Source organism: Anser anser (assembly GCF_964211835.1).
Source record: "Anser anser genome assembly, chromosome: 8".
NCBI classification, from domain to species: domain Eukaryota; kingdom Metazoa; phylum Chordata; class Aves; order Anseriformes; family Anatidae; genus Anser; species Anser anser.
In genome coordinates this window covers 22,135,524-22,160,550 of record NC_139728.1, presented here as the reverse complement: position 1 = coordinate 22,160,550, position 25,027 = coordinate 22,135,524, and the positions used below count along the sequence as shown (strand labels likewise).

The window sequence follows — 25,027 nt, the reverse complement described above, 5'->3', positions numbered from 1 at the left end:
GTGAGACCTGGGGCCGAGGTAGGGAACGGCTGCGGGTGGCACAGAGCGGTTAAAATGTGGGACTCGCCATGCAGAACGTCACTGAAACCAAAAACTTCAGAAAGAGATCAGCTGTTTGACTGAGGATAGTGAGAATATCCACGGCTGTAACCATCATTAACAGAAATGTTGGGGAAGAGATTCAGCTAGAATGAATGTGGGGGCACAGACTACCTCCATCTCTGTGTGTTGTGTACTTCACTTATACCTTCCTCCCGAGCAGCTGGTTTGGAGGTGTGTTAAGACTCAGTGTATCTAGGCATTTCTTAGCTGGTTGCCTTCACATTTTGTGTCCTTCAGTGATTTCGTCCTATCTCTGCACACACAAAGATGAGGACACAAATCATCTGCAGGCACAGACCAACGCAGTAACTCACTCAGCATCTCTCAACAGAGGAGTTATGGAGCGTGGACTCTGAACTTCTTTCCTGCCTGGACAATCAGATCGGCACATTTGAAAGCAGATTCAAAAACGTTTTGGAAGAAGGTTACTTTAGCTAAAGCTCCATCCTATGTGGATTTCAGACTTTGGTGTCAACTGGTAGAGCAGTTCCAGAGTTGCAGTGTGGGTCTCATTGGTTTAGTACTGCGGAGTAATTGTGTTTGGTTGCTTGAATGTGAAATGAACAGAGCCAGCCAGTTGAGGTATTGATCTTCTGCCCTTTCTGACCATCCCTTCTTAGTGGCTGGAACATATGAAACTTCTCAGCAGCATTCACAGGGAAGGACGGGGCTCATTCTCCTCTTTTTAACTGGGGAACTGAGAGAAAAGTGACCCGTGCAGTTACTCATACTGTCCGTGGAAAGTATGAGACCTGATCCACGTCCCAGTTCCCAGGCCAGTGTCGTGTCTGTGACAGCCTCTGGCAGGACTTCCTCTGTTAAGGAAACGTACAGGGAAACTGTTTTAACAGGAGGTAAAACTGGAAACCCTTTTTTGCAAACCTGCTCTGGCAGCTGGGTGTGAGGATCAGCATAAGATTAGTGGAGTTTTTGAGAAAAGAGCATAACCGAGCCTACTTACGGGATTGTGTCATAGGCTTTTTAGATATTCTGTTGGATTCTTTTGTTTTGTACCTGTCATTTTAAATCATTTTCTTGCTTTACCTTGTGCTTGCATTATAGGTGCTGTCTTCAGGGCAGTGTTATTTGTCATAATGCCGTGATAGAGAAGGGTGCAGACATCAAAGACTGTTTAATTGGAAGCGATCAGAGACTGGAAACCAAAGGTAAGCAGAGGAGCTGTATTTACAGTGCATTTATAATTAATTTTTAGAATCTCCTCCTCAATATTTTCTTCCTGTTTCTTCATAAAGTGCCAGTGAACAGTGGCAGCTCTACAGAGTGGTGTCCTATAATATTGTTTTTTCATGGAAAGTACAGTTTCTTGGCACAAGAACAGTTCAGGGACTTGCTCCTCAGAAGTTGGCAGAAGAACTTTGTTGTTATTATGAAGAACGAGATTGGGTGCTGAGACAGTCTTTTCCCAGAGACCACAATTAGATCATGTTGAAGTTGTCCTCAGCAGAAGGAGCTGTTATTTTGACTAATCCTCTCTGTGAGTGTCAGGGGTGGCGCAGTCAAATTATTGATCAGACAGACACCCTTCTCTTTGTGCTGGCAACCGTGGGCGTCCGCGTGCTCCGTTCACCCTGCTCCAAGCAGGAGCTCAAGGTGCAGCATCACACTAGGAGCTGCTCTGCTCAGTACTAAAAATAAGGGCGGCTGCGTTCAGATCTGCTTTAGTGACATGAAATGTTATTTTGGGGTTTCAGAGAGGTTACAACTATGTGGCCCTAATTTGGGCAAACTTAGGCCGTCCAATCAAGCTGTGAGTGGTGAGGGCTTGGTAACCGCCTGAGTGGAACTGTTGATTTCCTGCCCGAAGAGATAATGGGCAGGAAATGGCTGTCTCAGTGACTGCATCCCAAGCAGAGGGCTTTTTAATGAATATTTATGGTTGGGGTTTGGCAGATCCCTGCTCTAGGGTGTGGACTGAGGACAAAAGTGAGTTCCTTTGCAGGCTCCATGTGAAGTTGTTTAGTCAGATCAGGATTTGTTTGCTTGCTTTGTCTTTATAGTATATGGGTGGTTTCCCAATTGTAAGTGTCTTCACACAGAGCAGGGTTTGCACTTAATGTCGTATGGCATAACCTATTGTCAGCTATGCGTATGGAAATTTGTCCTTTAATTTGAAACTACGAGTGAAAAAGACCCATGGAAACAAAGTGGGTCCTGCAGTTGTGAGTCTCGGATACTGTAGGAAATACCCAGTGAGTGTGCTGTGCACTGTGGTCTTGGTCCCTATGTACCACAATCTCTGCCTACCCAGGGCTTTGCCCAGCACATCACTCTGAATCAGTGGTTCTTGGGGGTTCATTGCCTGCCTAACCCTGAAGATTTGCACTATTCATGGTGCTCCATCTGTGCCTTCCCCTGAGCATGAGTCAACAGGAGAGCTGGATCAGGTCACACCAGGTTGTTACCCTCCAGTTTGAACTGTGAGGAAACAGGGTGTAGATTTAGCAAATATCTCAGGAAGTGAGACTATGCTCAATTTCTTTAGTAGACCATTTCAAACAGAAGCATCGCGCTTTGATCTCACTCACGTCTGCTTTGGTAGTCTCTTCCAGGGTACAGACCCTAGTCTAGTTGATCTTGGTATGGAAATCATCCTTTCTTCATGATCATCCTTGTCTGGACAGTTTTCAGGGCCTGTCAACATACTTGGAGGGAGAGGAACGGGGCTGGAAACTGTGGTTCATTTGCCTATTCTTGTAGGGCCACGTGTGCTCACCTCTCCAAAGCTTAAATCCACTTCTCAGTGAGTCTGCGGGCCCTCCAGTTAAACTGTTCGGGAACGTATGATTGACGTTAGCAGAGACATTCGGGTAGATTATGAATACACCATTATGCTGAGCAAGAAAAAATAATACAGCCTCAGTTCGTTTCCCTGCCTCAGTTTCCTACCCGTTCTGGAATTTCTTTGGGCTGGGGGTCAGGTTCTCCTCGGTGGTCTGGGATTTGTCTGTGAAGTTCATGACTTATTTCCTGAACTGTGGAGTTTTTCCAGCCCAGCATGTCTCCTCTGACCTTGCCTGGTCCCGCAGTAAACTGGGCCTTCTTTTTTTGCTGTGAAAGCATGCCATGACTTCCTTTCCCCTGCCCAAGACTTCCTGTATCTCGTGCCAAGCTTTTGGTGTGGCCCTGGAAGTCTGTTTCCATATTCCCCCTTTCATCAAGACTTTGGCTGTGTTGTTCTGTTTGGTAACTTTTCCTTCTTCAAGCTCTAGCCTTCACAGCCAGGTTACAAAAAAACTACTTCTCTTGGGTCGCAGCCACCTTTTGTTGCAAGCTGATCGCACCTCGGCAGACGTAAGCGGTAGCAGCTGGCTGTTGACCCCAGTCTGGGAGTTCCACGCTAGAAACCACCTCAGCAAAGCTGCACACACCTTCCCAGAAACATTAAAGAAGAAAAAAAAATGCAGTTCCTTATTCCAAAGCATCAGCCAGGATTTATGAAAGGTAGGAAGCTCCCCGCACCATCCTGCGCAGCCCCATGCAAATCCCAGAGTTGACTTTGCTGCAAGACCGGCTGTTTGCTCCCAGTGAGCCCTGGTCACGCTGCCCAGGCAGCTCAGGGTACAAGAGCTCTTTGAGCCACTGACCTCCTTTCAGAAAGCGAAACTCCAGTTCCACGGAAGGAGGATGGCAGAAGAACAGCTACCACAAATGGTAGGCAAACGTAACTCAAACCAGCTCTCATCCTTTTCCTTCTGCGGAAGAGGCAGGGGCATGTTTAGGGTGGTCCAAACGGTACAGCTGGGAGTAATGGGATTGAATTAAGCACAATTTAGGTTGGATATCTGGAACATTTTCCTAACGATGTGGTCTGGTCGGCTGTGGGATAATCTCCCTGGGGACCTGGTGGGAGACCTCATCACTCAATAATGGGCTTGGCAAAGCTCTGGACACCTAAATAGAAGGAGGCACTCCAGCCCTGGTTATTGGGGTAGATCAGATGCAGCCTGTTTCAAACCAAAAAGAAAGTTAGAGACAGAGGGGGGCCAGGTAGCTGTCAGCAGTGACTTCAGGCCCCATCACAGCATTGGCCAGACACGGTACTTTTTAAGTGCCTCTGCTAAAATTGTGTTATGGAGTTTTATTAAGTTTCTGTATTTGCAACCAGTGCCTCCTGAGAGTCATGCTATTCTCTTCCTACTGCTTTTATTGCCATGAGAAGGAAGCATCCACTTTACTTCCTCTTTGATACTTCAATTTAAGAAATTTGCTAGCGGAGAATTAACAGACAGGCTTTGTGAAAGCTCCTTCACCCAGGTAACGGTTAGAAAAACATGTTGGTACCTAGGAAAAAGGAGGTAATTATTAAAGGGATAGGAAATGACAGGCAGCAGTTCTGAAAGAGCTTAATTGCACAAAGCATTCAATCACTGCCTCTGAGACAGTTATTACGATTACGCTCCAGCCTTCTTGATGAAACTGTTTTTAAAGAGGAGCTCAAAAGCAGCATGCCCTCGTTGGAACAGGGCTAGGGAGAGGGAGTGCTGGTGATGGGCCAGCCGCAGATCAGATGAGCCCCAGAGTCAGTGAGTACAATTCCCAAAGGAGTCATTAGGGCAGATCCAGCAGGGAGCCTGTTGTACATCTGGTATAGGTTAGTCAGGAAGAGGCGTACCCGATAAATTGGCCTAACCTTTCTTCAAAGGAGCACGGAGAACAGAGATGGTAAAGGCACACACATAGGATGTAACCAGCAAAACTGACACAGAACTCACCGCCTTACCCTCACCTTCATCTCTGTTGTCCGTGGGGCTGGGATATTTTATGTGCGTTGGATATTAAGGAGCCAATGTCATTTGGGGACAGCTTGAGTCATTACACACCCAAAAAGTGCATTACAGCAGTGTTGTTGCCACAAAGTGTATTTTCAGAGAAGGAAAAAAACACCAGCATTCGGGCTGCTGATGTAATCTTAGCTTGGCATCCTGGTACATACTTAGCAGGAGCATTATCTCCTACTATGACCGGGATGTAGGCTAAGACTTCGCTGTGCTTGTTCCTATACATTTTTAATGCAACCATATATTTCTGTTTTCTGTGGTGCCCTGACACAGACAGCACGCAGAACGTACTGCTGAGTGCATGCTGAGTGTGGGGTTGTTCCATATTTTTCATTTTCCTGTCTTTTTTCAGTGTGAGTCTGAAACCTTAATTACTGTACGCTATGCAAGAAATAAGATCCTTTCTGTGGCCTTTCTGCAACATTTGTCATCTTAGTGCTTCACAGCTGTTAACAACCTCATTTTCATCTCCTCAGCATGAGCATGGTTGCATTTTCCTCCTATTTTGCAGAGACCTGAGAGGCAGGGAGATGCTGATCGTATGCCCCTTCGTTTTGACTGCCCAACTTAGTGCTAACGTTGCACGTTAAATGTGGCATTCCCTAACTATTACAGACTGGACATTTTAGCCTTAACGTTTGCTTTGTAAATGTTTGGAGGGAGGGTTCAGTCCACTGAAAAAAAAAAAAGAAAAAAAATTGTTATATGGGATCATGTTGGCCCTTGCATGGATCATTAGCAGCGCCAGGAACTTGAACTCCATTATACAGCTTCTGCTGCTCCAGCTGATGGGAGCTGACAGTAGTGGGTCATCCTGAGCTGGGTCTGGAGCAGGGCAACAGGAACTTTGCCAGGAGGTTTCACAAATGCCCAGGGGTGTTGACAGCCCTGGGATTCACTCCTGGTGCTGTGGGGAGAAGGCAGTAGTTACTGCAGGCTTTACTGCTCCTGCTCCCAGCGTCAGCCCTTGGGCTACATCACCTCTTTCCTATCCGATCCTGAGTCCTGCATCACAGCTCCCCGCTAGGGCTTTGTCTGAGCACCGCTCTCATCCCATTCCCAGTCTTCTCTTTGCTTTTTTCCTCTAGGCTTAATCCCACGGAGATTTTTGTTCTCCTCTTTCACTTTGTTATACCCGGACACCCACCTGACTCCTCCTCCGGTCTGACCGTCGATGCTGTTTCCAGTTCCCTTCCCTAGCAGCCACGTGCTCCGTTTCCCACCTGGCACTCGCCCCCTGACTGCTTTGAGTCAGACTGCATCCTTTTTCGACCTCTGTGATGCCCAGGCAGGATCCCTCTGGGCACCAGAGGGAAACGGTTTGGTGCTGAGTGCTGCTCTGGTCCAGGGAGTAGGGACACGAGTGGGGGAAGCCCTGCGTTGTTCCTGCACTTCCACAGGCGCTCGGTGCAAACTGTCTCTGGAGCTTTTAGCTGCCCTCCTGAGAACATGTGCAAACAGATTTTTTTTCCAGAGGCTTATCACGTAGCCAAAAGTGTGTGGTTTCTCACAAGAACAGAAAAAGGCACATATCCAGTAAGGACTGGCTCCCGTTTCCGATCATTTTCCAAATCCCGTTCCAAGCTTGGAGCCCTAGGACTTCTCAATGAAACAGAGTAAGATTGTTTTATTTTAATGAGGGCCAAAGAGCACATTTTTCTCTAATGTCATCCTCTGAAGGCAGGTACGGTGTACGAAGCCTCTACATATGAATGGGCGGCTGCTTGTGAGGATGCCTCAGCCCAGCCGACTGAGCGGGATAGGGACAGGAAGGAACCGATGGGCTTTCCGATGCTCCTGCTGCATTCAGGCAGGACCGAGCATCTGCTATTGCAAGATGCTGAGTACCTCCTGGTGAAGTCTTGGGGAACTGAAAATCCTTAGCGCGACACAAGGTCGGGATCTGAAACACGCTGCGGTGCAGATGGGAGTTACAAAAGCTTGCGAAGAACAGACGCAGACTAAACAGTGCACACGTGTATTGTGCACTGGGGTGCAAGATGAGCTGGAAAGGAGGAATGGTGTAAATTCGTTGGGAAACTGGGAGGTCCGTATGACTTGTTCCCCAAAGCAGTTTAACTGCTGAACGTCCCTGACAGAGATATCAGCTGGCAGGTAGTTCTCTGAAGGAGTCTTTTGCATCAGTGACACATTTCTAGCCTGCTTTCCAAGCTGTATAAAAATGGTTTATGAATTCTGGCCTTAGCGGTGGCATAAAACTTCCCGGGAATATCCATCCAGCGGTGCTTTGTCCTCCCCTCGGCCGCCGGGGCCGGTTGTGCTGTCACACTCTTGTTCCCAGCCGGGGAGGCTGAGGCTTCCCGAGCGAACGGGTTAAAGGAACTGCCACACTCGCAGCGTGTGGATTGTGAAGCCTCCCCAGAAGGCAGCAGTTCGTAACCTTGTGGAAATATTTGTACATGCTCCACGCAGAGAAAATAACCGCTTGTGCTCGGCTAGAGCTCGGCCACATGAAAGAGCCAGGAAGAACACCCCAATGGATGCCTGAGAAAGGAAGGGGACCTCGACTTGTGTCCAGCACAGCGGGCAGCAGTCTCCAGGCAGATACGAAATCGCTGCCGTCCTGGTGGGAAGTGCGGACGGAGTCTTTCAGATTGACATTTCTGAGATCCCCGCTAGCACGTGCTGCGAGGGGCTGATATCCCCGTGGGAGCACATCCATCACTATAACCCAGGCCCCTTCTGAAAGGGTTGCGGGGACTCTGACAGTGCTAGGGCTCGGAGTGTCTCCCTGTCCCCAAGGAGCTTGCTGTTGTGCACATCGCTGGCTCTTCACCTTGCTTTCCCTTGCCTAATGTTTCTCCTAACACCCTGAGCAATCACTTTCCCATACCCTGAGCAATCACTTCTCCAATGAAGGAGTAATCTCTTTCCCATTCCTTCCTTCCCCCCCGGTCCATCTGCTCCAAACCCCAGCAAACTCATCTCTCTCCAGGCGCTGACTGCATCGTTGCCTTTACCTTTATGCTCCCGAGATGTGCCTGTTCCCCTGGCTGGATTTAAGGGCAAAGGCGTTAATCCAGTGAAAGATCTCTGTGCCCACGGCAGGGAGGCAGACGGGATGATCCTTAGAGGTCCCTTCCTACCCCAACCACTCTGCGATTCTCCACCGACACCGGGTGAGCAACGAGAAGAGCCTCAGCTGAACCGGGCGAGCACAGGCGCCGTGCGCTGGTGTTTGCGGGGTGTAAGACCAGAGTGATATCTCTGCCTGGGGGCTGTGTCGGGGCCCCCAGCTGCCGACCAGAGCTGATTTCCCTGAAGCTATTGCCAGCCCCAGCGCACCGGGGGGGTTGCGCCTCCCTCCCCAGGGGGGCTGCTTATGCTCTGGATCCCCTTAAGCACGGCCGACCGCAGCACAGCGGGGCTGCCGTGGCCCCCGGGGGAGCTCCGAGACACCCCTGGCCTTTGGACACCATGATCTCTGGCGATCCCGTAAGTTCAGCGTGGCTGGGGAGAGAGCAGGCCTTGACTGGAAAGCCCCAGTGCTCCGTAAACACAAACAGCTCGGCCCCCATCACCTGCTTCCCTTCTTTATCTCTACATGTAATTTAAAACACCCTCCAGCCTCCCGAAGCCGAGCTTCAGCTGCTTCCCATCCCCTTAAGCCCCTTCAGTTCCTCTCCCCCCCCCAACCTGGCCGCTTTTCCCGGGCCAAGCATCACTGCAGAGACAAGTTGCTCTTCTCTCCCACTTCTCTGATCCTTTCTGTCCTGGGTGAGTGTGGTAGGAGCCACCCACGGCGTGTTTTCGTGCATGCGTTTGTGCAGCCACCCCGCCCCCCCCCCCCACCTCGTTTTTTAAGTTAAACTATCTCTTGCTTTAAAGAGAGCAAATACACAGCAGTGGCTTTCATCACTGCTGTATAATAGAGCAGTAATTCTGTGCCAGGGACTGTTTTCTATTTTATTTTAAAGGGTTTATAAAACAGTGTATGTAATTGAGTGAGTAAACTGAACGTTTTCTGGAGCCCCTGAGGGCTGGAACTTCGTGGTGGTCCTGGGCCTAGGCCCTAACCTTTTTTTTTTTTTTTCCCTTTTTTTTTTTTTTCCCTCCCTTTCCCCTCCTTCCCCTCCTCCTTTACAACCCAGCGTTGCCACCAGCAGCAGCAGCAGCAGCAGCAATCTGTCTGGGGCTAATTGAGCAAACAACAAGGAGATGCTTTCACGGGGCTTTTAAAGGAATGCTCCGGCATCCCCTCGCTGCGAGCGGCCTCGCAGGAACCTGCCAGCCAGGCCGGGGAGGGCCCGCGGCCCCCGGTCCTGGTGGTAGGGTTTGCGCTGGGCTCTGCAGTCATTTCCGCCCCGCTGTTTATTTGCATTACAATTTGGTTTTAGCCGAGAGCACCGAAGGCTCCGCTGCTGCTCCCCAGCTCTCCCCGCGGCCGCGCGTATGTTTCCGAAGGGGCTCGCGTACAGTATGTGTAAACACACGTCTTCCCGAGCAGGAACGCATACATAACGCCTGACAGCTTTTTGATTTACGCTCAGTAAAACCTCCGCGGACGCTCGGTTCAAGCACCCAGGCTGACTTCAGGCTGGGCTGCGTCAGCAAGTTGAATCAAAGTGCTAATCAGGAGGCTGAATGTGTTGATCAGCTCTGGATTCGCTTAGCACCAGATGCTCCCAATCTGAGAAGATCTCGTTGAACATGATTTAAGGTTGCAGAGTCCAACTCGAAGGCTTTCTCAAAGTCCTTTCTCTAATCCCTCTTCTTTCTCTGTGGGCTGAATGCATCTGTAACCCTGCCAGTGTCAGATAAAAGGCAGCCTGGTAAGAAATCCCTAATGGGGAGCTGGGGAAGGAGAAGGGAGCTGAACAGCGAAGCATGTGAGGTACTTCTCCCTCCTCCCCCTGGAGTTTCAGGCAGAGTTTCTGCATGAACTGAGCTTGCTGGTACCAGCCAGAGCCACTGGCAACTGGCAGCCACGGCTGATAATGAAACGCTCCCCGCAGCCCGGCTCCCTTTGGCACACCCGGCGGAGTCTGAACTCCCTTCCCTCCGCGAGGAGGGCTTTGGGAAGGGAAGAGGGAAGCGGGGTGAATCCTTATCTCCCCATCGCATCCCCCTGGGGTGCGGAATCGGGCTTTGTTTCTAGCAAAACCATTCCCTTTATCGCTTAAAAACCTTTCTTGTGGATTCGAGGCAGGCACATTCATGCGTTTCCTTTCGGCCTGTACAAGGAGAGAGGAGTTTGGTGATCTCGTGCCGTGCTGCCAGGTAGCAGCGACACGCCGGGCGTGCTGCGTGTGCCAGCGGCGGGGAGGCTGGGCGGCGTGGGTCAAGGCAGGATGCGATGGGAGTTCAGGGAGTGCAGGCTCTGATTTCCCTTGGGGCTTTGGCAGGCTGCGTAAGCTCTCTAAGCTCGTTGCTGCCTCAGTTTCCCCACCTGCAAAATGGGAATGCTCTTACTCACCCGCTCTTGAAAAGCATTTTTAGCTAATCAGATGGAAAACGCGAGATATCGGAAGGAGGCTACCAGCATGTCAGTGCAAAATACAAATAGTTCGTACCAGCTCTGCAACAAAGTATGTGACAGGGCCCGTCCCGGCCCTGCACGCAGGACGGTGCAGGATGCTGTCTGACACGAAGCAAGGAGCTCCTTATTAAAAGGTATTGCTACAGACAACCTATATATAGAACCGTAAATCGACACGGTGCTTCACAAGCCTAGATGAAGGCATGTTTAATCTGCAGAGGCATAACGTAATTACTCCCTCTGGATGCTGGCCAGAGTCTTATTCACATCACAGAAATCAACACGATAGGTAGTCTGCTTGGAGGAGGTTCAGGAATGGAGTCACAGGAGTTGCTACAGGGCCTGTTTGAGATATATTGGGAAAGTTGTTGGGGGTGAGGAATGTTACGGCAAGAAGTGCTGCAGGTTGGATTTGAGGTACCTTGGCAAAGCTGTGTGAGGTCCAGGACGGGAGGAGAGAGAAGCTGAAGGCTGGACTTGGGGCTATTGGCAGGGCTGTGCTGGAGATGCTGTGTGGTGCTACCTACATCACGCTTGCACCTGGCACACGCACAGTCAGTCCCTCGTTTTCCTGCGCGCTGCATCCACCTCTGCTCGTCCTGCTCCAAGTGCTGGAAATCGGGCTCCAAGCTCCAGCTTCGAGCTCCGGGACGTTTACTTGAGGCTCCAGGGCTGTCAGTTGTCGCTAAATACCCTGAGCAGAGGAATAAATTACTCCATCTGATGCTGACAGTGAGAAGCAACTCCTCGGTCTTACTCTCTGCCTTCACGAAGGATCTCTGAAAGGCGGTCACGCAGCTCGCCCTGCTCTGTCCTCCAGGCTGAGGATGATCTGCATGGTTGTGGGGTCAGGACAGTAGCAGGAAATTACCTTGTCACAGTCCAAATAACTCCTTGAAACTGATAAAGCAGTGTTTGATCAGACCTCTTCTGGAGCGATGGTTTGCTTGGTGCAAAGATAATGCCTTAAACTCGCAACCAAGAGAAGCATCGCGTTGGCTCGGCCACTTTGGGGATTGCCAGGAATTTCTTTATGTAGCCGAGGGTAGCATGGTTGTTGTTTTGCAGCTGTCTTGCAAAATCTGCTCCCCCGAGGGGAGGAGTTTTAGGTGGGTAAATAAAACACAACCAGTTATTTCCATTATCCTTGGCTGCCTCCCCCCCGCTGCCGTGTAAGATGCTGGAGACAGCACAGCCTCCTTCGGTGCGTCTGAGCACCTCGCACGCCTGATGGATTATGCCAGGCACCCAGGATATGCGAGCCTGTTGTTATTCCTGGGGAGAAGGGGTGCGAAGAGAGCCTCGGGGCACGGTTCGAACCACCTGAACTCCTCCTGAATCGGCCAACCCAGAGCGATTTGGATTCCCCCCTCAGGGGTGGTACCCCGAGGACACCCACTTCGAGCACACAGGCATTGTGTCAGGCGCCGAGGCCACATACTTGGTTTTTTAGGCACTGGGCTTTCAGTTTTGTGTTTTTATTATTTTGGCTTGAGATCCCTTATTTGCAGTCCTTCCCTGACAAGCTGCTTTTGCATTTTAAACGGGAGGCTCTTTCAGTACAGGGCATTAACAGCGCAGGGGCAGGGACTGGCACGTTAATGTGTCCTCCGAGCCTGTGCCGAGCTCCTGGGAACAGGCGGAGGAGTGACCTTGTCCAAGCTGCCCCGCCACCAAATGTGCTCCGTGGGAGCCTGAGGTGGGCTGTCTGCTGTTACTGTCAGAGGTGACAGCGGTGCTTGGAGACCTTGCTTCATCTCAGCACTTTTGGAGAGGTTCCGTCCAGATTTTTTGAATCCAGGAGGGAGAAATCAAGTTAAAATTTAAGTCGGGATTGCTGGGAGGGGGTTTTGTCCCATCTCGGTGGTGGCCCCTCTGATGCTGAGCAGCCCCGGTGCAGTTTGGGGGCACACCGCACTCTTTAGGGCCGGGGAGGATTGCTGATCTTTAATTTTGTGTCAGATCTCCATGTTGGATGGCGATGGTTCTTTGCTTGGACCTGGATGTACACCTGTCAGCAGCAGCTGGGACTTCCGTCGGGCCTCTGCTGTTTGGTAGTGACACACACACGCGAAAAGTCTCGTTAGAGAAACCTCCTGATGTTTAGTCAGTTGTTTAGGCTTCTGCCATGTGTGTGGGATCGTGTCTGAGAGACGCCAGAGACCAAAAAAGGGCAGCAAATCTGTGTTCGAGTTCCCTAGAATCTGCTTTTCTCATTTGTTTTAAAGATGCAGATTTGAAAAATGCAAAGTCTGAAGCGCTGCTCTAAAACTCAATTCCTCTTCTTTTCCCCCCTCTCTCTTTTCAGCCAAACATGTTAATGAAGTCATTGTGGGCACCGAGCAGCTGATGGAGATATAACCCAACTAGGTTTTAAAGATGGTTTTATGGAAGCGAGCAGCAGAACCAGATGTTCAGCATCGTAAGATCATCCATACGGATCCCTACTGGCACGGCTCGCCCTGTCACTGCTCCTTTCCCGTTCGGCTTTGTATTTATGTCTTAATAAAGAAGTATTTACAGAGCCGTGTGTGCGCCCGGCCCTCCCCCCTCATTGAGATGCACGCGGGTTTGTGCCGGGTCCGGTCGGGCCCCGCGCGCCCCGCGGACGCCCTGTACTTTTCCGGCAGAAGGGCGAGCGGGGACCACACAGACCGTGCCCACGCGGACGAATCGCCTCGCCGACCTCGCTGCGGCACACACCGCGTCCCCGCAGCCCCGCACCGTCCCCGATGCCAAGGAGGAGCTGCTGGGGATGCTGCTCCTGCACCTCTCCAGCACAGGGGATTGCAGCTTCACCGGCCTCCTCCTCCTCCTCCTCCTCCTCTCTCTCTCACGGCGCTGCCCCAAAGCGCGGAGATGTTTAAGCTCCGTCCGTGATGTAGCTGAGGAGTTTGGCACTCGTTTCCTCTGGGGCTGAGTGTGGTCCGTCACTTGGAAATCCTGCCCAAAAGCATTGCGAGGGGGCCGGAGGGATGGGGGAGCGGGGAGGGAAAGCAGGGCACGAGCGGTGGGTACCGTCTGCGGTATTTCAGTGGTTCCTGGAGCCCAGCCGGGAGGTGCGTTCCCACGTCCAGATGATCTGGGGATGGCTGGACGTATGCGAGATGAGTCGAGAGCACTAATGTGAAACGCACAGCCTTGTGGTCAGGGGTTGTGCCAGGATTGTAAAGCACCTGGATGGGATTGAAACACAAGCTGTTCTTTAACGTTTAGAAATTGGACACGAGTTCCTACCTAAAAGCTGTTTATTAGAACCTGGTAGGATTCAACGGGACATTTATCTGAGGCTGGCAGTTTGACATCCAGAGGTGCTTACAGCAACTGGCTGGAATGAGATTTCATTAACTGCAGTGATAAATTTTAAACGTGTGCTTCGTGGGCACCGGTGTCCCCTGAGGAAAATTACAGTTTCCTAGCTAATTTGACAGAAGAGAGATTATAATCCAGACGTTCCCGGAGTTTCATAAACAAAAAAAAACCCTACTTTAAAGGACCAGACTGGAACGGAAAGCGTGGCTGGGGATGAGCTTCTGGCTTCGAGGCCTTTTACAAGCTGCAGGAAAAAAAAGAAAAGAACCGTGCTGCAGTTCAGCTCAGGCTTTGTGCTGAAGGTTTTACCTTGCGTATGTGTGCAAACATGTTCCTAAGCTACAAACCCTTTTTCATCCAAGGATCGCGGAGGCCTTACAAAGGTTAATAAAGAGGGGTTCTGTGAGGGAAGGGAGCGCAGCATCCACTTTGGCTGTGTGGGGACAGAGCAGAGTGGAAGTCGGTCACCTTGCTTAGCATTTTATTCGGTGGCGAAGCCAGCAAGGGAGACACACGGGTACTTTGACTCCTGGTCTGTTTGCTTAAACAGAAAGCCTTTTTTTTTTTTTCTAAGATCCATCTTAACTTCTGAGAAGTCGGCATCCCATAACAGCTACAGCTTTACCTCCTTGCGCCTTAATTACAAGTTAGCGTCTCCCTTCGGTCCTTTTGTTTAGCTAATTTAAGAAGAGGGTGGGGGGCTCTTTTCTCTGTCGGTTAGAATTTAGCATTAATTTAGTGTTCCCTGACACTTGAAAACCTGGCCGGGATTTGAGGCGTTTTCTTTTCCTTTTTGCCTTTTACGACCTGCAGGTGTTTGGTGTGAGATAAAAGTAGATCCCAAAGTGAGATTTCACAGCACAAATTATCAAAGTGAAGATTCACTCTTGATGTAGTCTACGTGTGTGGCAGTAATTATGAAAAATAATTCGGGATAATAGGGCCTTCAGGAATCCCAAGGCGGGCACTGGGTTAACCCTTCCTCACCTCAGCCGGGCTCCGGGCCGCTGCCATCCTCAGGTGAGCAGGGGATGGGTCGGGAAGCCCTACAAACCCGGGGGGATTTGAGGTGATCTCGGAAATTCGTCTCCGTTCCCGGGTAGCTGTGGATGTGACCTGGGTCCGAAGTCACGCAGGCCTTCCTGAAGGCCCAACCTGTGCTCGCTGCCCACCGGCGCTGGGGATCAGTTCGTCTCCTCGCCTTGCTGCTCTGCCAAACCCCGCCAGGAGAACGTTGCAGCTCCTGCCCCTCGTGGAGGTGTTAACACCATGGCAGCGCTCTGCAGGCGACGTCCCTGAAAAGATGGAGCTGCCCAGCTCTGCGGGTGTTGGTGCTTCCTGGGCAGGCTTGTCCTGAAAGCTTCCTGCCAGATGTATGGCTGGGGACGTGAGAAGGTCTGGTGGTGCTGGGTCACGCGTGGTGCAGCAGGGGCTTGCCGTGGTGCCCAGGGAGGTCCCCAGCAGGCAGCACCCCGACCCCTGGGCTTCACCGAGCTGTGTCCCACCAGCACCTCCTTGGTCCCTTCTCTGACCATGAAGGGGGCAGAGAAAAAGGGGAGAGGAGTGGAAGGGGAGAGGAGCGCCAGGCTGGGTGGTGATAAAGCCTCGGGTTTGCAGGTCTGGGTGCCCCATCAGCAGTCAGGTTGGGACCATATGTGAGCCTCCTGCAGCTGGGCATTGTGAGCACCCCGTGGCCTTTTACTGCCTCCAGTCTCCCAGGTCCATCACGCAGAGCCACCTTGCTCCTCCTGGCTCCTGCACCCCGCTTTCCTTCCCTGGCAGCCTTCAAAGCGTGGTCATCACCACCCCTCCGATTTTCCCGGTGGGACCTTCTCATCCCAGGAGGCCACAACTTTCCGTACAAAATCCTTCAGGTCCTGCGAAGGTCAGGGTTTTCGGGAGGAGCCTTGCGGCCTCTGAGCTGGCCCACACCTGTGGCGAGGGCCGGCGGCTGGCTCCGGTCCCTGCCTGTCCTCTGCTGCGGGGAGATTTCCGTCCGGGGGAGCTGGCACGTGCCGGTGTTGGTACAGCTGTGCTGAGCCTCGCTCCGGTGAGCGCGGCCAGCTCAGCGCTTTCTGCTGCCCGGTGTGTGCTGGCCTCCCCCGGGGAGGGCTGGGGAGGGAGGCAGTGGCCCTCGGTTGCTGCTGGGGTTTCGTGCCAGCCTAGCCCCGGCTCTTGAGGCTGGAGGATTTCATCCCCTCCTTCCCGCTAGCCTGGCTGTGAAGGGCTTTTGCTCCTTCTCAGCTGGGTTTGGTCGCCTGCTGCCAGGTACCGCAGGTCCTGGGACACCGCAGAGTCCACCAGTGCCGTCCCGTCACCTGTGATCACTCCTGTGCCCTCCGGTCACTTGTTTTAAAGGGCTGAAGATCACAGTGGGCAACCAGAGACGGTTCTGGTGGCACTGCAGGCTGCTTGGGACTGCCGTGCCCTGTCCCAGCCCTACAAGCACAGCGCCCGGGGCTCTGCTGGCTCCTCAACCGAGGGCGAAGGCCCCCTGGGAGCAGAGAGGGGCCGTTCTCGGGGGTTAATTCAGGGACGTGGAAGTGCCCCGGGGATCCAGCCTGCACCAAACACCCCAGCATCTCTGCCCGGGAGCCATGCCGTGGCCAAGGCTCGCTGGGTCCCGTCCATTTTCACTCCGTCCCCTGGGAGCCAAGGTCCACAGACGCGCCCGTGCCGCCCAGACGGGCCGGCAGACGAGAACTTCCTTCCGGGCCCTATAGACAGACATTTCATATACGTTAAAATATACACCTGTATATAAATATGGAAAGCAAGGGTTTGAGAGAGCTCGAGTCTAAATAAACTTGTATGTTTAAGGCTTTTAAAATGCTAATGTTGAATTTCAGGGGAGTTGGGGGGGAAAAGCAAGGGGGTTGTTGGACTGAGCACCGAGACAGCTGATGAGCTTGGATCGGTGCCTTTACAATTCAAGGAAAATGGGATAGTTTGGGGAGGAAAAAGGGATTTTCTTGTTTTTGTTTTTAGTAGAAAATAAAAGAAGCTGCCTTCTTATTTGCCTCCCTCCCCCACCGCCGGAGCAGCGAGCGACTGGTGTTGTATGCATAAGCTATTCCTTTGTGCAACATCTAAATGGTTAATTGTGTTTGAGGAAGATGTACGGGCGAATGGAGAGACCACCCAGCAAGAGACAGACAAGAAAGAGCGATCTCTGAAATGTTTAACCAGAGAGAGAGCAAAGTTGTTTAAAAATATTTAATTTACAACATTCCACACTGCTGATTATAAATTGGCCGTCCAAAAACACTGCTGCGTGCGGGGAGGGATCCAGGCAGCATGAAACAAATTCTTGTGATTGTTTTTCCTATCTTCCTCCGTCCTTTCCTTGGGGAGTTTAACCCTGCGGTGGGACTCGGGGGGCCGGGGGCAGGAACCGCGGCGAGCGCCGGCGTCCCCGCGGTGCCGGTGGTGGCACCTGCACGGGGCCGGGGCACGGCGACCTCCGGCACCCGGGGGGCTGGAGGGGACAGAGGGGACGGAGGGGGAGGACGGAGCAGCGGTGCTGCAGGGGACGGGGTGGCCGGCAGTGCTGCTGCACGGGGAAGGGCACTTTTGGGGTGGCCGGCTGGTGAAATGTGGCTACGTGCCTTGCAAAGGCCCCGGCAGCTCCTCGCGTCTTGTTTTCACGCCAACCCCGGGATCCCCCCAAATGGTTTATCGGGGGAACGCCGTGGTGGTGGCCCGGGGGGACCCGGGGAGCTGAATCCATCCAGGCTGTGCTGCCCCTGGGACGTCCCCACCACCGTGACACTGCCCGGCTGTGTCACGCAGATGTTGCCGGTGGTAATGGGACGGAGCCAGGGCCTGGGCCCTTGCGGGGTAGTTGAGCAAGAGCAGCATCTCCTCCCTGCTGCGGCCCTTTCGCAGATGGGGCTTTGGTGTCGGGGCCTGGAAGAAGGGATCCGGCTGCCTTTGCTCGCGGCGGCCTCTGATCCAGGGGTGGCTTCGAGGGGCTGAGCTGCAAATGGGGACGTGTCCCTGGAGGGGATGGCCAGGACAGCTCCCCATCACCTGGGGAGGGCAGAACAAGGGGGTGTGAGCGGAGCCGGGACCCAAAAGCAGTGGCTGCTTTTTTTTTTTTTTTTAGCTAGCAGAAGCCCGGCTGCTTTCACGTCCCTGCTGCCCCAGTACCCCCGGCTGGGGAAGGGCAGGGTCTCTCCTGCTGCTGCTAGCTCCGCTGGCAAAAAGGGGGCACAGGCAGGGCCGTGGGGCTCCGAACAGGGCCTGCTCCGTTCCCCAACCCCTACCCGGCCTTGCCGGCTGCCTGGGCGCTTCCTCGCGTGCGCCGAGGGCCTGTTAAACCCCGAGCAGCCGGGGCGGGTTTGGCCGCTCGCCCCGGTGGCGAGCTCGGCTCTCGGTGGCTGAACCGCCCCGGGCCCTGCCAGCCCCAGCCGGTGCCGGGAGCGGGAGCGGAGACAAAAGCGCTTGTGTCCTCCTGCCAGCAGCCGGCCCTATTAAACCGTGCCCGCTTCCCATGCGGCGGGGGCGCCGGGCAGGCTGGCCGGCCCCGGGACCCCTGCCCCGTCCTCCCCGCCACTGCGGGACCCCACACCCGGCGGCTGGCACCGCTCACGGGGGGGGGGGTCCCCAGCTCCTTCCAGCTGGGGCGGGATGAGACCTCGCGGCGGTGGGCGCATCCCTGCCGCCCGACCCTCCTGCGCCCCAGCCCGGGGCATGGGGCCGGTGTCACATCCACTTAGAGGGCTCCGAAAATGCCTCGACCTGACACCTTGTTAAATACCCACCAGGGGTCACAGTTCCTGGGTTTCTTTTTCCTGCTTTTCCCTTCGCCCCGCTGAGACGTTTCGGTTGGCAGGAACTCCCCCGCGCTATTAGGTATCTTTCGGGGAACAAGAAACCGAGATCACTTACAAATTAATTTGGAGTTAAACCTACAGAAAATGAGAAACATGCTGCTTTGCAGGAGAGAGCGCTTGGCCAGCGATCAAGAAAAATACATCAAACCCGCCTGGTTCGGTGCGTTCGGAGGTGGCCGGGGAAGGGGGCTGCGCTCTCAAGGTAGCCGTCAGCTGCTTTTGGGCGCGTTTTAATGGGGCCGCGGCCTTTCCTCCCAATTAAAACCATAGCAAACAAACAAAAGGGAGAACCTGTTCCTCGGCGTGCAGGGGATGCGGGGAAGGCCGGGGTCTGCTCGCCCCAACACCGCTGCCTTTGCTGGTGGGGTTTGGGGCAAAAAGGCTCCTGCTTTGGCTGCGTGGGGACAGGGACCAGCCATGGGGACGGCTCATCCACGGCGCGCCCACATCCCAGCGCCTCGCACCACCTCTTTCCCATCGCTACCTCTATGGGGCAGGAGCCGTGCTCCCCCTGCTTGCCCCAGGCAGGTCCCCAAGGGGGACCCTGCACCCCCTGCCCCACGATGGCTCATTGGGGTCGATGCTGGGGACCCCACGACGCCCGGGGCTGGCAGGCGGGTGGGTCGAGGCGCTGGGGGCAGCCCCCGTGCCGGCACAGCCGGGCGCTCCCGGAGGGCCGCGGGCGCAGGGCTCACATTGTGTCTGCGGCGCGAGCGGCTGTGCCGGGAGGGGGCCGGGGGGAGGCCGGGGCGGGCGGAAGAGCAGTGATAAGATAAAAGGTCTGCTTTCCCATGCCGAGGAGCCGGGGGGGGTGCGCGGGGCGAGCGCCGAGGCCACCCAGGTTTCAAGCGCTCGGCCTCGGCGCCTGACCCCGGCACATTCAGAGAGCACTTCCTAAATTTGTCTCCTGTGTTCCTGACTCACAAGCAATTTCCTCACCCATAAAACGGCGTCGGCATGAAAGGACTGGCCGGGACACCAATTACTTGTCACCGTTTTACCACCCCGCTGCTCACCGGTTCGCAGCCCCTGGCGGTGCCCGGCCAGGATCTACCCCCCCCCCCCCCCCCCGCAACATCCCTCTGCCCCATGTGTGGGGACACGGGGACAGCCGGCGTCCCCTGTGCCATGGGGAGGTGACGCAGGACACAAGGATCTCCAGTGCCCGGCACCTGGTGGTGTCCCCAGGCAGAGGTGCCCTGTGCTTGCGGTGCTCCTGGAGGCATTTCCCAGCCCAGCCTGCGATTGGGGCCACATCAGCCCTCGGTCCCCACGCTGGTGTTGTCTCTGCCCTGCCGTTGTCCCTGTGGCATTAAGGATGCTCCTGTGTGGCTGCATGGAAGGCAGCGGGGCCCCAAAATCCCCTCCCTAGGGCACGCACAGGTTTGGGGCTCACTCCCCTGGGGCTGAGCAGGCACAGCCGTGTCCTCCCCCCGAGGTGGCTGTAGGGTGCACAGCCCCTCACCCTCCAGGTGCCTCCGAGTCCCTCCCTCTCCCCTCTCCCTGCCCCTCTGTGCCCTTCCCAGGTCCCTGGTGCCACCGCTGGCAGCGGCACATCCCCGCCTGCACCCTGGGGATGAGGAAGGGCTGGTGCAGAGGGGAGGGCGGCTTGGGGGTCCTGGGCCCCCTGAGAGCCCCCCGTTCATGGCCGAGGAGCGTGCAAGAGCTGCGCTGCATGCCTGACCCTCTCCAGCAGCCCCCAGCCACCCCCAGCAGCCCCCAGCAGCCCCCAGCAGCCCCCAGTTGCCCTCCCCGCAGCGATCGGCCGGGGGCTTGGTCCCGGCAGCGGGGCTCGAGGCTCGCCCAGGGCCCAGGCAGTGCTACCAGCGGCCGCTGCGCCACGTCGGCTGCTAAACGGGTTTTATGGTGGGATTTAGGGACTTTTCTGCCGGGTAATTGATTTGCCCAGGCAGTAAAAGATCAAGGCCGGCGCTGAGGCGGTGGCTCCCGGCATCTGCCCGCCGAGCGGGGACGGGCGCAGGCGGCTCGGGCACGGCGTTGGGGTGCTGGGACCCGATGGGGCGAGCGCTGCGGCCCCGGCCGGGAGCCCCCTTGCAGCCCCCCCCCCCCTTTCCCAGCCAGCATCCTCGCACCCCCTCCCCAACCCCACCACAAAACAGCCCCCAAAGGAGACAAAAGGGGCTGTTTGGGGACCTGCCACCTGCTAGTCCCCATCCTACAATACCGCAGTAAAGAGGCACCAAACAAAGGCCTTAAAATCCTAAAGGGGCCCATTCATTAGGGTGACAAAGGGGGAAAGAACTACATTATCATAATTAATCCCGGTGCTGGCGGTGGGTGGCAGGGCCCTCTGTCTTCCAAGGTGGTGTGGGGACGGCCGGTGTCACCACGTCCACATGCTATTGTGCGCCGTGGCCTCGCGGGGCTTAGGCGGTTTTTAAGCTCTGTAAACACCGCGGGACCCCCCCGTGGCTGCCGGGGGTGCCGTGTCCCCGTCCCCCCCCTGTCCTGTCCCTTCCTCAGCCGGGGCCGCCTGCCCGCTTGCTGCGGTCCCCCAAAACCTTGGGCTGAGATGGGAGGTGCACCTGCCCCTGGGGCAGCCGGGGTTTGGGAAGGAGTCTCGGGTCCTGCTGGCTGTGCTGGCCCTGTCCCCGTCACCACGTCCCGTGGAGTGGCATGTGGCAGGGACCCCTTCGCTCCCACCCCAAGGCTTTCCCTGGCCTCGAGGATGGGGCTCCATCCCTTTCCCACTGACACCACAGCCCTCTTTGTGGGGACCTAGGGGCCTCTGACTCGAGGACCAACCTCTGTCCCCCTCCCCTCTGCCCTGGGGACCCCCACCACCGCCACCAGGCAGCTGGGGGGAAACTGAGGCACAGCGTGGCACACAGAGGTGCCTGGGGGTTTAGGGGCTGTGAATGCCCCACCTCTAACCCCACTGTTCCTTCCGCATCCCCTTTGGGAACGTGGCATCCCTTGGGGACATGGCATCCCTTTGGGAATATGACATCCTTTGGGGATATGGCATCCTTTTGGGATATGGCATCCCTTGGGGACACAGCATCCCTTTGGGAACATGGCATCCCTTGGGGACATGGCATCTCTTGGGGAGCATGGTATCCCTTGGGGACATAGCATCCCCTGGGAACATGGCATCCCTTTGGGAATACGACATCCTTTTGGGACATGGCATCCCTTGGGGATATGGCATCTCTTTGGGAACATGGCATCCCTTGGGGACACGGCATCCCTTTGGGAACATGGCACCCCTTGGGGACATGGCATCGCTTTGGGAACCTGGCATCTCTTGGGGAGAATGGCATCCCTTGGGGACACGGCATCCCTTGGGGACACGGCATCCCTTGGGGACACCCCGTCGTGGCACCCAGTGCCACGTGGAGCAAGCCAAGGGGTTCCCGACACCTCCTCCATCCCCCGGCCACCCTGCCCACGGGCAGCGAAGCCCCGGGGCCCCCGGGAGCCCGCTCGCGGCTGGGGCCGGCGGCCAGGCGGGCTGTGCCGGCGGTTCGCCGAGCACCATCTGGTTTCCAACTAACAAACGCCCGGCGCTGGCTCCCGGCAGAGGACTTGCTGCTGCTGCTGCCGCGGCTGTTTACAGCGTGCCGAGGCTCTGGCACGGCCCTGACGAGTCCCCTTCAGCTTTCCCCCCAGCTGCACGGCCGTGCAAAGCCCTGGCTCTGTGTCCCTGCCCCTGCCCGACCTCCGTTTCTCCCGGGGCCCCGTTGTTGTGCCGGGGCTGCCCGTCCCCGGGGTGTCCTCAGGGGTTTTCCCATCCCGTTTGCATCACGGGGTGGGATGCGCGATATGGGGGCGGCGTGGGCTCCCCAACCCGGTGCCTGCTCTCTGGGTGCTGGGTGGGTGGCGTGGTGCCCCCAATCCCATCCCCGCACCCCAACCGTCCCAAAAAAGCTCATGACGCATCCCCACATCTCAAAGGGGCAGGCCTGGGGGTGTCCCCAAGGCGGGGGGACGAAGCCCTGGGCCCCCACCCCAGGCTGCCGCTCCCCCAGCCGCTGGTGCCGCAGAGCCACCGCGCAGGGTGGGGGCTGCGCGGAGCCATTTGCCTTTAATTGAATTTATTTGTTACAACCCCAAACAATGTAAAGCAGGCTTCTCCCAGGCTCCAGCTGCCTGGCTGCCCATTAAAATACCATCTAGAACAGCAAATCCCCCCTCCCGCCTTGATATAAAACAGCCGGTCAGCACCAAGCGGCAGGCGAAGCCTCCCCGCGCGCCAGCCTTTCCCCGCGCGCCCTCCCGCTCCCCCGGGGCCGCTGTCCCGCGGGGCTCAGCGCCCGGCCCCGGGTCCCCTCCCGGGTGGCCCTGGGGGACACGAGGGGGACCCGGAGCCCGCGACACCGAGCAGACCCGGGGCTGCCCCGGAGCTCACGGCATCGTGGCACGGCTCAGCGCTATCCCGCCCATGGGCGTTTTCCGGATGGGGTTTCAATCCCGCTGGTGGCCTTGTGCTTGGGGTTGTTGTCCCAACCCCCTGCGGCATTTGGGGTGCCCAACCCGGCCCCACACCACGATGCTCAAGGGACCGTGCTGCCGTGCCACGCTGGGGCAGCACGGGAGCCCGGTGCTGCCGCGGGCGAGCCGGGATGGGGCCGGGACACCGTCCCGGGGGGCTCGGTGGGCATCCCGAGGCTCCCCAACCACATCCGCCCCATTTCACAACCTGCCGGGCGCCGGCAGAGCCCCAGGTGGAAGCCGCCGGCCCCAACCAGGAGGGCGACGGAGAGCGGAGGTCGGGGGGACGCGGCGGTGCCACGGGGCCGGAGGAGAGGGAGAACGAGCGAGTTATTTCAAACGAAGTTTACAAAAAGCAGCAGCTGCCCAGCGGTAGGACCGGTCCACCGAGGAATAGGGCCGGTGGAGCTGTTAATAGCAATCAGGCACAAGAAGTGCTGAATAGCTGTTTCCCTTCTGTATTTGGGGAAACGCCAGATGCTACAGGCCTGTCGCGGGACGGGGGAGAAACCCTTTGCGCGCCGCCGATGCCCGGAGAGCCCAGCGGGGGCTGCGGCCGGGGGCTGCCCGAGGAACCCGGGTTATTTTTTGGGGGGGTTTCACCCTATTTTGGCCAGCAAGGGGATGGCGGGATGAGCCTCGCTGTTACCAGCCCCCTGCCACCCCAAGGAGGGCTGGGGGGTGACCGGTGGGAGAAGCATCGGGCCTGCCCACCAAAGACCCGAGGAGGGCGTGGGATGTGCAGAGGTCCCGTAAAGCTGGAGCAAAGTCCTAATGACCCCACAAATTATTGCAGCCATTTACCCTTTTTCCCCTGCCCCATGGACGTGGGGTGCCTGTGTGTCTGTATCCCCCCCCTACTTGGCTGTTCACGGCAGGGGATGTGGCAGCGCTTTGTGAGCACCCCAAAAAGTGGGGCCCTTCCCTGTGTCGCCCCCAAACCCCTGGGGGATTCTGTGGGGTGGCAGGAGGGGACGCACACCCCTTGGGGGGGGACACATGCGGCGGGGGCACCCAGCCCTCGGGAGGGACACCCGTCCCGTGGGCATGGTGGGTGGGTAGCGGGTACGGGAGGGACACCTGGTTGTGGGGAGCGGTTATGGGAGGACGGTTGGCCTTATGGGGTGGGGGAAGGCAGAAACGGAGGGGGCGCATTTGGGGCAGCATTCAGGGGCTACCCACAATTTTGGGAGAGGCACCTCTGGGGTATGTCTTCACCACCCTTGGGGGGGGACGTGTACGGAGAGGGGATGCTCCCCTCCAAAAATAAAAAGGGAAGGGATGTTCCCACATTAAAAATAAAAGGGAAGGGGTGCTCCCCCTCCAAAAAAAAAAAAAAAGTAAAAAGGGGGTGCTCCTCCCCCAAAAACAAGAAGGGAAGGGGTGCTCCCCCTGCAAAATCAAAAGGGAAGGGATGCTGCCCCTGCCAAAAGGGAAGGGAAGGGATGCTCCCCCCCGAAAATTAAAGGGAAAGGATGCTCCCCCCCAAAAATTAAAGGGAAGGGATGCTCCCCAACAAAATAAAAAGGTGATGGGACGCTCCCCCTCCAAAAAAAAAAGAAAAAAGGGGATGCTCCCCCCAAAAAAAAAACAACAAAAAGAAGGGAAGGGACGCTTCCCCTCCAAAAATTAAAGGGTAGGGATGCTCCCCCTCTAAAAAAAAGAAGGGAAGGGATGCTCCCCCTGCAAAATAAAAAGCGGAAGGGGTGCTCCCCCTCTAAAAAAAAAATAATAAAAAAGGGATGCTCCCCCCCCCCCAAAAAAAAAAAACAACAAAACAAGGGCAGGGATGCTCCACCCCCCCCCCCCCCCCCGCCCCGGGCCGCCTGCCTGTGTGTGTGTGTGTGTGTGTGTGTGTGTGTGTGTGTGCACGGGGGGGTACCGGGGGTGTGTGTGTGGGGGGGGGGGGGGGTTCCGCCGTGTGTGGCCGCCGGCGGCGGGCGCTGCGTTGCCTGGCAGCGGCGCTGGGCGCTGGGCGCTGCCGCGGCGGCGGCGGCCAATGGGAGCGGCGGCGGCGGCGC

General features: G+C 56.1%; 1 protein-coding gene across 2 annotated transcripts in view; it reads left to right on the top strand.

Moving 5' to 3' along the window:
• EIF2B3 (eukaryotic translation initiation factor 2B subunit gamma) overlaps positions 1-12,925 on the top strand; it is a 97,917-nt gene extending 84,992 nt beyond the window's left edge. For both annotated transcript variants that reach the window (XM_083846902.1, XM_083846903.1), the window contains exons 11-12: positions 1,165-1,268; positions 12,710-12,925. In XM_083846902.1, coding sequence (XP_083703028.1) covers positions 1,165-1,268; positions 12,710-12,762 — 157 coding nt within the window. In that variant the 3' untranslated portion in view covers positions 12,763-12,925. The remainder of the gene's footprint in view (positions 1-1,164; positions 1,269-12,709) is intronic.
• The last annotated feature ends 12,102 nt before the right edge of the window (positions 12,926-25,027 follow it).